The sequence below is a fragment of the Carcharodon carcharias genome, chromosome 8, assembly GCF_017639515.1.
Source record: "Carcharodon carcharias isolate sCarCar2 chromosome 8, sCarCar2.pri, whole genome shotgun sequence".
NCBI classification, from domain to species: Eukaryota; Metazoa; Chordata; class Chondrichthyes; order Lamniformes; family Lamnidae; genus Carcharodon; species Carcharodon carcharias.
Genome location: NC_054474.1, coordinates 11241426 through 11253313, shown reverse-complemented (window position 1 = coordinate 11253313; position 11888 = coordinate 11241426). Strand labels below are relative to the sequence as shown.

General features: G+C 42.9%; 1 protein-coding gene across 1 annotated transcript; it reads left to right on the top strand.

Moving 5' to 3' along the window:
* Positions 1–951: 951 nt before the first annotated feature.
* LOC121281401 (protocadherin-10-like) lies at positions 952–11567 on the top strand. Its single transcript, XM_041194345.1, has 3 exons — positions 952–3340; positions 3942–3954; positions 9161–11567. The coding sequence occupies exons 1-3, from the start codon at positions 952–954 to the stop codon at positions 11565–11567; spliced, it is 4809 nt and encodes a 1602-aa protein (XP_041050279.1).
* The last annotated feature ends 321 nt before the right edge of the window (positions 11568–11888 follow it).

The window sequence follows — 11888 nt, the reverse complement described above, 5'->3', positions numbered from 1 at the left end:
CAGACTGGTGTTGAGTGGTCATGGAAATCTACACATCTCTGTTGGGATAATTAGATTGAGATTATACAATCGTTTTTGGGAAATTGCATTAAGGATGTGGAAATATGATGGGTGAATGGAGTGGCATTACAGAGCAGCCACGATGTACTTGAATGGCAGAGTCCGGTCGAAACGATTAATGGCCTTCTCCCGTTTCCATGTTTATAAACATTGGACTTAGTTTTGAAATCTTCCAAATGCGGAAACATTAATAATTATGTATAAATGCCAGAATGCTAGCTTTGCAGATCATGATGTTGTAAGTTTTACCCACGCCGAGGTGAGCGGGGGGTGGGGGGGGGGGGGGGGGGGGGGGTGGTGGGGGGGGTGGGGGGGTGGAGGGGGGGGTGGGGGGGGTGTTGGGGGGGGTGGTTGGTGGGTGGATGGTCTGTTGGGGCAAGTGCTTTTGTTGCGGCTAACACCAACACAATTCTCTGAAATACTGTGACTATTGATTGCTTGGGAAATGAAATCAGAACATCGGAATGACAATCAAGAAAATGCCAAACCTTTGAGGCATTTATGAAAATTATAAAAAAAATGTTTTAATCTTGCAGTGCAACTGTTTGTGTTGTCTACATGTACTGATTGTACACCACTAAATCTCTTTCTCATGGAACAGTGCAGCTTTAAGAATTGTAATGTGCAGTTATGGGCAGGTACTCCTTGTGTCGCTGTCTACCAATAAGGAGCTCTGATGCAGCGAGAGATCCATTGTCCCTCCCCTACAGAGAACGCGAACAGGCTGAAAGAGAACCGTCATTTCGATTGTGGAACCAAGTTCGGGGAGATCAAAAAAGGATTATTTGTAAATTTGGCATTTAGATATATTGATCAGCGGATTTTGCGGTCGAGCCAGTTCTTGCGTTGAAATGATTTTGTGGATTTCCACAACAACCCGGCGCAGGTACAATGGCGAATTCACAGAATAACAACGCCTTTATATTTCTGATATCAACTATTATTTTCCTGCTTTGTATGATTGACCTGGGGTTTGGTGAGATTCGCTATTCTATTCCTGAGGAATTGGAATATGGTACCCCTGTTGGGAATATCGCTGAAGATTTGGGACTAAACGTTCGACAACTGTCAGCTCGACAATGTCGTCTTGTCCCTGTTGACGGAAGGCAGTATTTGGAGGTAAATTTGGAGAGTGGCGTCTTATTTGTTTACGAAAGAATGGACAGAGAACAGCTTTGTGCACAAACCCTGACGTGTATCATTGTTTTCCAAATAATAATAGATAGCCCTCTCGAAATGTACCGCGGTGAAGTGGAGATTCTTGATGTAAATGATAATTCGCCCAGTTTCCCGGAGAGTGCTATTCTCTTACAAATGGCAGAATCCATTGCACCAGGCTCTCGTTTTCCGCTAGAGAGCGCACTCGATCCAGACGTCGGGACAAATACAGTCACCAGTTACAACCTCAGTCCCAATGAACACTTCAGTCTAAAAGTGCAAACCAGGGAGGATAATAGTAAGGTTGCAGAGCTGTTGTTACAGAAACCCTTGGACCGCGAGCTGCAGTCATCCTTTCAGCTCGTACTGATTGCCGTTGATGGTGGGGCGCCTCAAAGGTCTGGGACAATTCAAATCAACATCAATCTGTTGGACATCAATGATAATGCGCCAGTATTCGAGCATGAAGTGTACAGGGCGAGCTTGGTGGAAAACGCATCTCCAGGCACCTTGGTGATTAGAATCAATGCCGTCGATCTAGACCAAGGCACGAATGCGGAGCTAAGATATTCCTTCATTAATCTTGTTTCTCGGAGAGTGGGTGAACTGTTTAGTTTGGACCCGGAAACTGGAGAGCTCAGAGTTCAAGAGCTGCTAGATTTTGAAGAAGAAAACAGATACGAACTTGATGTTCAGGCCATGGACAATGGTTCACCGGCAATTGCGGGACATTCCAAAGTACTGATCAAACTAATCGATGTGAATGATAACGCCCCTGAGGTAAAATTGACCTCATTCACTAGCAAGGTCCCCGAAGATGCTATGCCCGGCACTGTGGTCGCTTTGATAGATGTAATGGATCGCGATTCTGGAGCGAATGGGAAAGTCCACTGCCAGGTTCCAAAGGAATTCCCATTTAAGATCCAATCCTCTTTGAATTATCATTATAAATTGATTACCAGTGGCTTGTTGGATCGTGAAACGACCCCTCTATATAACATACCGATTTTAGCCTGGGATTCAGGGTCTCCTCCACTATCAACAAATAAAACCATCCAGATATCGGTTTCTGATATAAACGATAACGCCCCAAGGTTTGCCCGTCCCAAGTACACAGTATATGTGATGGAGAACAACGCTCCCGGTGTTTCTATTTTTGCAGTGACTGCGTTCGATCCTGATCTGGATCAGAATTCCTATGTTTCTTATTCATTCACAGGGAATCATCAGGAATCGCCAGCGTACATCAACCTCAATGTTAATTCGATGAACGGGACCATTTACGCGCTGCGCTCTTTTGACTACGAGCAAGTCAAAAACTTCCAGATCCAAGTTCAAGCCCGAGACGCTGGCGTTCCCCCGCTGAGCAGCAGCGCAACCTTGAATGTGATCATCCTGGATCAAAATGACAATGCCCCTGTCATTGTTTCCCCTTCAGCGCAGAGCGGATCAGCAGCAGTGGAGATTGTGCCTCAGTCAGCGGCTCAGGGGTACTTGGTCACCAAGATAATCGCAGCTGATGCTGATTCTGGTCAGAACGCACGCCTTTCCTATCAGATAGTGCAATCAAGCGATCCCACTCTGTTCACTGTTGCGAGCAATTCTGGGGAAATCAGAACAACGCGAAGCATGTTGGAGCAGGATGGCACAACGCACAGTCTTGTCATCTCGGTGAGAGATAATGGGCAGCCCACTCTCTCCAGCACGGCTACAATCTTCTTCTCAATCTTGGCCAATGTTAGTGAACAAATATCTGAAAGTAGTAATTTAGTTAGTACTCCAGGATATTCCCTCGATCTAAACCTTTACTTAATCGCTGCTTTCGGTTCAACTTCGTTTATATTTCTTGTCACAATCCTTTTGTTGGTTGGCGTGAAGTGCAAACAGGACAGAGACAGTGTTTCACGTTCCTGGTCCCCGGTTTGTTGTTGCAGGCGAAGGAATTCGAAGGACGCTTTTAATCGGGCACGTGCGCCAGCAGGCACTTTAAACTATAGTGGAACTGGACAGAACATCCCCTTCCCCGAAACTTACCATTACTCGGTCTGTTTGTCTCCGGAATCATCGAAGAGCGATTTTTTGTTCCTGAAGCCCTGCAATCCACACTTTTCTCAAGGACAATGCTAAATTACAGAATTGTGGTCTGATAATCGTTCCGTCCTCTTGACAATAAGTTCCGATTTACTCAATTCCACCCCCCCACCCCCACCCCCCCCCCCCCCCCACCCGCCCCCGTCAGCCATATCTTTTGCTTTGCAGGAGAGCGTCAATGGCGTAAAACCGCGGGCATTATTATAAAGGAAAGAAAGTAGCCCATATAAAATACACCTAAGAATACCTTAGAATTGCGGTGCGCAGGCACCGTACCGCTCATTATGAAACGGTCCATGTGGTAGGTAAGTCGCTAAAGCAGCACGCTGAACATTTTGCCTCGACGCATAATGAGATTTACCATTTTTTATTATTAGGAAATAGCTGGCGTGATATTTCTTCTCTCTGGGTTTTGATATATCGAATGCAATGGGTTTTTTAATGTTACTGGCAGTTCAATGCCATTGCCCTGATGGTTTAGTATTAATAGAGGCCCCTTTTCTGCTTCGAGTATACTAACGCAGCAGTACAACATGAGACTAGGTACACTTTAAAATGTTCAGAGCAGAAGACCTGTAATATAATATTAATAGCAAATCGCGTTGTCAGATTTGCATTTTGCTCTATCTCAGCTGTTAAGTCGAGGTACATTGAGTCTATAACACAGAAACAGAGCATCCAGCCCAACAGGCACATACACGCTTTAACTTTCGACATGAGCTTCTTCCATTAGTTTTCATCTAACTCTGTTATCATGTTCGTCTGCTCCTTTCCCTCTCGTGTGCTTATCTGGTTTCCTCTTAGATGTATCCCTGTTGTTTGCCCCAACTACCCCTGGCTTTAGGGAGCACCACATTCTAACCACTCCCTGAGTGAAGTAGTGAATTTCCTGCAGGATTTCTCCGTGAATATCCTATATTTACGTTATTTAGTTTTGTATTCTCACAAAAGTTACAACATTTCCTCTATGCATACCCTAATCAAGCATTTCATTATCTTAATATCTTCTATTATGTAATTGATTTTTTAACAGAAGGGAGCCCCAGCCTTTTTAGCCTTTCCTCTGCGTGCATCCTCTCAGTTTGGGCATCATCTTGGCTAATATGTTTTGTACTTTCTCTGTGCCTCTCTATCTTTTTGATATTTTACTGACCAGAACTGTACACAATATATAAGATATGGTCTATCAAATGTCCAATCGAAGTTTAACATTAGTTCCCTTTTCCTTAGTATATCCCCCCTGAAATTGGCATCATTGCTTTGTTTTTGTCTGGCCTTATTCACGTAATTCGCTGCTTTCAGTGAATTATGTATCTATACCCTATTGCTTTTCCTCCCTGACCAACTCAGGCTCTTAATATTTATCAGGATGTGACCTCTTTATTCTTCCTACCTGAATGGATTAGCTTATTCTTATCTATATTAAAATACATTGCCAAATATACATCAATATTGCAGGTTTATTAATGCTTTCCTTTATTTTGTCATGTTCTTTCCTTGCTATAATTTCATCTCGCAATTTGGTTTCATTTCCAAAATTAAAATTGTAGAATATTTTCCAATTCAATATCTTGAATTTAAATTGTGAAGAACAGTAGTTTCAGTATCGATACCTATGGTACATCAAGTCTCACCTGTTGTCAGTCTGAATAGCCATCCATAATTCCTACTCTCGCTTTTCTGTTTTGTAATCAGCTTGCTATCCATTCAGCTAATGTTCCCCTGATTCAGCATGCCCGACCATAGTCATGAGTCTGCAGTTCAGTACCTTGTTGAAGACTATTTCAAAATATAAATATGTTACCTCCTTTGGCTGTTTCATGAATGACCTCTCCATGATAAGGGCAGAAGTGGGGATGCTTGCAGATGATTGCAATGCTTAGCACCATTCATGACTCCTCAGATACTGAAGCAACCCGTGTCCATATGCAAGACCTTGGGCTTGGGCAGATAACTGGCGAATAACATTTGCACCACACAATTACCAGGCAATGGCCATTTCCAACAATTGAGAATCTAACCATCTCCCCTTGACATTCAATAGCATTGCCATCGCTGAATCCCCCACTATCAACATCCTGGGGGTTACCATTGACCAGAAATTAATGGACTGCCCATATAAATTCTGTTACTAATCGAGGATGTGAAGGTTGGGAATCTTGTGGAGAGTTTACTCACTGCCTGACACCCCAAAGCCAGTCCAGCGACCACAGGGCACATGTCAGGAGTGTGATGGAATACTCTCCACTTGCCTGGATGAGTGCAGCTCCAACAGCCAGCGCTCATGATGCTCAACACTACTCTGGATCATCCATCCCGCATGATTTGCGCTCCATCCACCACCGGTGCACAGCGGCAGCAGTGTGTATCATCTACAAAATGCATTTGAGCACCATCGCCAAGCCTCATTCAACAGCATCGTCCAAACCCATGGCCCCTGCCACCTAGAAGGACCAGGAAGTTATGGAAACACCACTACCTGCAATTTCCCCTCCAGATCATACACCATCCTGGCTTGAAGCTATATTGCTACTCCTTCACTCTCACTGGGTCAAAACCCTGGAACTCTCTTCCGAGCAGCACAGTAGGTGCTCGTGCAACACAGGGACTACAGTACTTCTAGAAGGCAGCACACCACCATCTCAAGGGCAATTAGAAATGGGGAATATTGATGGCCTAGCCCTCATCCTGTGAAAATATAAAAAAAGTGCGTGATACTGATCAATTATTTTTTCATTCCTTCAATGAAGTCAATACAGCTGGTCAAGCTGGACATCCATTTTGCAATTGTACTGACTGCCCTCTTCTCCTTTTGCTCTAGATATCTGACTGTTACAGCTTTCAGTAAACATTCCATTATCTTTCCTACCACTTACATTAGCACAATTGAATATAATTCCTTAGACACGCTCTTGCTCCCTTTTTAAATACAGGAATAATATCAATTTCCTCCAAGGCCTTTGGGAATGTTCCCTTTTTAAATGAATTTCTATAGCATGTAATTGTGCTCTTTCAATATTCTCCAGCTGATTATATGTGCACTGTGCATGCAATACATTCGTAAGAGGGACGTTATCCTCTATTTTGGATTCAGTCATGCATTTTCCCTTTCTACGTTAAATGCCTTTTATTTCTTCTCATGTGATGCCATTATGTTACCGACCCTAGTAACAGCGTAACTAAGAAGTAACTATTAAATATTTCTGCCATTATCTGAGTTCATTAAAAAATATTCACCGGGATGTGCGAATTTCTGCCAAGACCAATATTTTTTGCACATCCCTAATTGAGTGACTTGTTAGGTCATTTCAGAGTCAGCCACAATGCTCTGTGTCTGTGGTCAAGCAGAGGCCAAATAGGTAAGGAGGGCAGTTTTCTTCTCTAAAATGCATTAATGAAACAAATGCTTTTTTCAACTATAATCCCATAGTTTTCTGATTACCATTACAGGCGCTAATGTGTTATTCCAGGTTAATTAATTATTTGCATTTAAGTTCCCCAGCTGTAGCGACATTCACACTCATGTCTCTGGATCACTATTCTAGTAGCCCACCTACAGTGCTATCATTCCCTTGTGCATCCATTACTACCCCTATCTTCAGTTTTCTTCTGTTATGTGTCACTCTGTTGTATACTTACTGCTTATTTGTATTCTCATCGACAATTTAATTTTGCAGTTTCCTTTTTGTTTTCATATTTTTTGACTAATTGCCTAATGTTTTCACATTCCTGTTTACTATCCGCGCCTTTGTTGCCTGTGTACTTCATGCCTCTGTCTTTCGTTTCAGTTTTACCTTCATTTCTCCCAGTCTATTACTTTAGCATTGCCTTACTTATATTTTCCTTAATTATTATTTGAAACCTTGTTATTTTATGATTACCATGGTCTCTATTTTTGCTTTTCTTAATTGCTTTGGTTAAGTTTCCATTACTAGATTAAGTAATGACCTGTCCCTTGTATGGAGTAAGAAGATCCCTGAATTGACCTTTTCCACCTCCCTTTTTGCCAGCTTGATTGGTTGCAATCTCTCATACATTTTCCATGGCTTTTGCTCATTTCTTAAATTTGCTGATGCATTTCTTCTTCCAACTCCCTTCCACTATTAGGTAGTCAGTTAATTTCTTGAGGCTTCCTACAAAGTAACTCTACATATTTAAGTAATGTCCATTAACACCCAGAACGAAAAAAAACCCAGTTCGGACCAGAATCCTTATTTCCCAGTTTTTACTGGTCTTCCATTTGAAGTTATACAATACCAGTTCAGACCAGTATACATTTTCCCCAATTCTTGCTGTTTTTTTTCCTTCTGGGTCTATTGCTGCTGAGTATCAACGATACAGTTTCTCTATTAACAAACTGATTAACAAATTGATTTAATTTAGTATCTTACCCTCAACCACTGATGTCACAAACCCAACTATTGATTTAGTTCTGCATAAATGTATGCTTCCTAACTCCATTCTTACTCACATAAGTAGCATGCCAACCCGTGTCATTATATTCTGCACTCCTAGCACCCCTAGTCTACTCATCCACATTCAACTCTGTTTGTAGTCATGTTACTGGGTTAATAATACACCACACTCAATTTGAATTTCTGAAATAAATTTAATAATGCTGCCTTTAGGACACAGATCGATTTTATGTTTGGTACAGACACTTAAGTGACAGTATGATGCCAATCCTAATACCTAAAACGACATTTTACTGCCCCTAGCAACATCATTTGTCCTACTGCTTGCCTGCTTTCTGTTCCCATTGGAATCCTCTTGATGAGGCCAGAGCACTGTGCATGTACCCATATATGCTATGTGTTTTACAAGCACAGAATGAGCATTCCCATGAGCAATGCATACTAAAATATTATGGTTGTGCTGTTTAGGAAAATCAGTTTCCACGAGTTCTGCTGAGCACTTTCTAAAATACATTCTGCACGGCGTTAGAATCACATTCCTTGTGGTGACAAACACAAATGGTGTTAGAAATACCATTCAACGAGGACTCACATTGCTCCCTCCAGAGTCAAATTGTGGCAACCCTTTGGACTAATACTAGCATCAATATAGAGTGGAAACGAAAGTATAGGCCTCCATAAATCAATGGGACTCTCTGGATATCCCCTCTTACATATACCAGGGCGCAGGATGTAATGGCACGGGTTTGCATGCTGATTATGTAAGGTAGGAATGGAATTAGGCAGCATCTTTCTGTGCAGGAGTCAAACAATAGTTGGGTTTGAGGCACCAGTAGTTGAGGGTAAGATGCTAAACTAAACCCATTTAGGAAGCAAGTAGGTGTGGTAATAAAGGAACTATATTGTTGATATTCTGAAAGAAAATATAAAAGGGGCATTGTTTAAATATATAGTTATCCCATGAGCTACAATGTAGGAAAGCTCAAAATTAAATTTGACTCACGGTTCAACGCATTCACAACGACTTAAAAGAGAAATGTTACAAACTGCAATGAACAGTGGCCTATAAAATTGCCTGGGCATTATGGTTGCGCACCATTAAAAGGCTTATTACGATCACGATCATTTCAGGAACAGCCCAGCTTTAAGAATTTCTAGTGTCATTATTGACAAGAACGCGTTGTGTCGCTGTCCACCAATAAGAATCCTAAATAAGCGAGAGATCCATTGCTCCACCTCCAACACCGAAACCAGAGCAGAATCACAGAGAATGAGAATAGGGTGTCTGCGCTTTGATTGTGTGGCCACTTAACGAAGGATAGAGGGGAATATTTTGTAAATTCGACAGTTCGAGATATTGGAAGGCATATTGGCAGCACTGACTCGTCACGCTAACCGTCTGCAACCTTAAATTTGTGCTTGGTCAAATAATCCAGTCCGACAACAATGGCGTATTCACAAAGCAGCAACGCCTGGAAATTCATGGTGATAGTTTATATTTTCCTGTTTTGCGAACTGGATGTGGTTTCTGGACAGGTTCGTTATTCGATTCCTGAAGAGCTAGAGCAGGGAGCTATAATTGGTAACATTGCTGACGATTTGGGACTGAATACCCGGGCGTTTTTATCTCGGAAAGGTCGGCTGCTCTCTGACTACATAAAGCGCTATTTGGAGGTGAACTTGGAAAATGGGATGTTATTTGTCAATGAGAGAATAGACAGAGACCAGATTTGTGGACCAAACCCTACATGTATACTTTCCTTCCAAATAGTGTTTGAAAATTCCCCCGAGATGTACCGCGGTGAAGTGGAGATTCTTGATATAAATGATAATTCGCCCAGTTTCCCGGAGAGTGCCATTCTTCTACAAATGGCCGAAGCCATGGCGCCAGGCTCCCGATTTCCGCTAGAGAGCGCACTCGATCCAGACATGGGCACAAATACAGTCACTGCTTACAGCATCAGCCCCAATGAGCACTTCGGTCTAAAAGTGGAGACTGCAGAAGACGGTACGCAGACAGTCGAGTTGCTGCTGGAGAAACCGTTGGACCGGGAACGACAGTCATCCTTTCAATTGATGCTGACGGCCACTGACGGAGGCAGTCTTCCCAGGTCTGGGACAGCCCGTATTCGTATCACTGTGCTCGACAGTAACGATAATGCACCTGCATTCAATAACAAGGTCTACAAAGTCAGCCTGGTGGAAAATTCACCCAGGGGTACCTTGGTGGTTTCAGTCCATGCCACTGATCCAGACGAAGGCCCGAATGCGGAGGTAAATTATTCTTTCAGTAATCGTGTTTCACAGAAAGTGCAAGAATTGTTCAGTTTGGATCCGCGAACAGGGGAGATTACAATTCAAGGGGCCCTTGATTTTGAAGAAGCAAGTAGTCATTCACTTGACGTACAAGCTGTCGACAATGGTTCACCAGCAATTGCAGGCCATTCGAAAGTGCTGATTAAGGTAATTGATGTGAATGATAATGCCCCTGAGATTAAAGTGACCTTAGTATCTAGCAAGGTCAGTGAAGATGCTGCACGGGGGACAGTGATAGCTTTGATCAATATAATGGATCACGATTCTGGAGAAAGCGGACAGGTTCACTGTCAGATCCCATTGGACGTTCCCTTTAAACTTCAAACATCTTCAAGTGGCCATTATAAATTGGTGACCAGTGATTTTTTGGATCGGGAAACCACCCCTCTATACAACATACATATTTTAGCCAGAGACTCCGGTTCTCCTCCACTATCAACAAATAAAAGCATTCAGATCTCAGTTTCTGATATAAACGATAACCCCCCAAGATTTGCTCGACCCTTGGACACAGCATATGTGATGGAGAACAATGCTCCCGGTGCTTCTATTTTCACAGTGACTGCGTCCGATCCTGATCTGGACCAGAACTCCTACGTCACCTACTCATTCACAGATGAACTTATCCATGGCTTCCCGTCGTCAAGTTACCTCAATGTTAATTCGATGAACGGGACCATTTACGCGCTGCGCTCTTTTGATTACGAGCAAATCAAAAACTTCCAGGTCCAAGTTGAAGCCCGAGACGCAGGCGTTCCCCCGCTGAGCAGCAGCGCAACCTTGAATGTGATCATCCTGGATCAAAACGACAACGCTCCAGTAATTGTTTCACCTTCAGCACAGAGCGGATCAGCAGCAGTGGAGATTGTGCCTCAGTCAGCGGCTCAGGGGTACATGGTCACCAAGATAATCGCAACTGATGCTGATTCTGGTCAGAACGCACGGATCTCCTATCAGGTGCTGAAAGCCACTGACCCCAGTTTGTTTAACGTGGGGCTTAACACTGGAGAAGTCAGAACAGCCCGAGCCATCTTGGAACTAGATGCCACCACACAAACTCTGGTCATCTTGGTGAAGGATAATGGACAGCCGAGTCTCTCCAGCACGGTTACAATCCACTTTAGAATTTTGGGAAATGTTACTGAAATTTTCTCCGAAAGCAGCAATTTAATGACAAATCCTGAATACGTCGCTGGCATAAATGTTTATTTAATTGTTATTTTAGGTTCAACTTCTTTTATATTTCTTGTAATCATCATTTTGCTGATTGGCATCAAATGTAAACAGGACAGAAATCTTTCCGAAGACTACAATTCCCCAAGTTGTTGCTACAGACTGGAAGATTCTAATGATGCCTTTAGTCTGAGACCTGCACTGAAGGAAACTTTAAACTATACTGGGGCTGGTGAGATTGTTCGCTTCCCGGAAACGCACCATTATGCGGTTTGCCTGTCTCCGGAATCAGCGAAGAGCGATTTTCTGTTTCTGAAACCCTACACTCCGCCCATGTCTCAGGAGAAATGCTAAATTTTACAGATTTGACAACATTGACTCAGAGTGAAATTACTGGTTGAACTAATGAAACTCTTTCCCTTTAAGGATCTTTATTGCATAAAACGGGGATCGTTCTTGTTATGTAACTGTCAGTGTTGTCAGTCAAAGGAAATGATGCAAAATAAAAGGCTCCATGATAACGCAGCGTCACGTCTGAAACTGGTATCCGCTAATTGGGAAGGGAAGCTGGCAGGCGAGCTCTTCCACGAGACACACCATTGAGTTTGTTGTAAGGTCAGTTCCACAATTGACCTTGGGGCACTGATATGCGAATGCATGTGGATAATTTCGCTT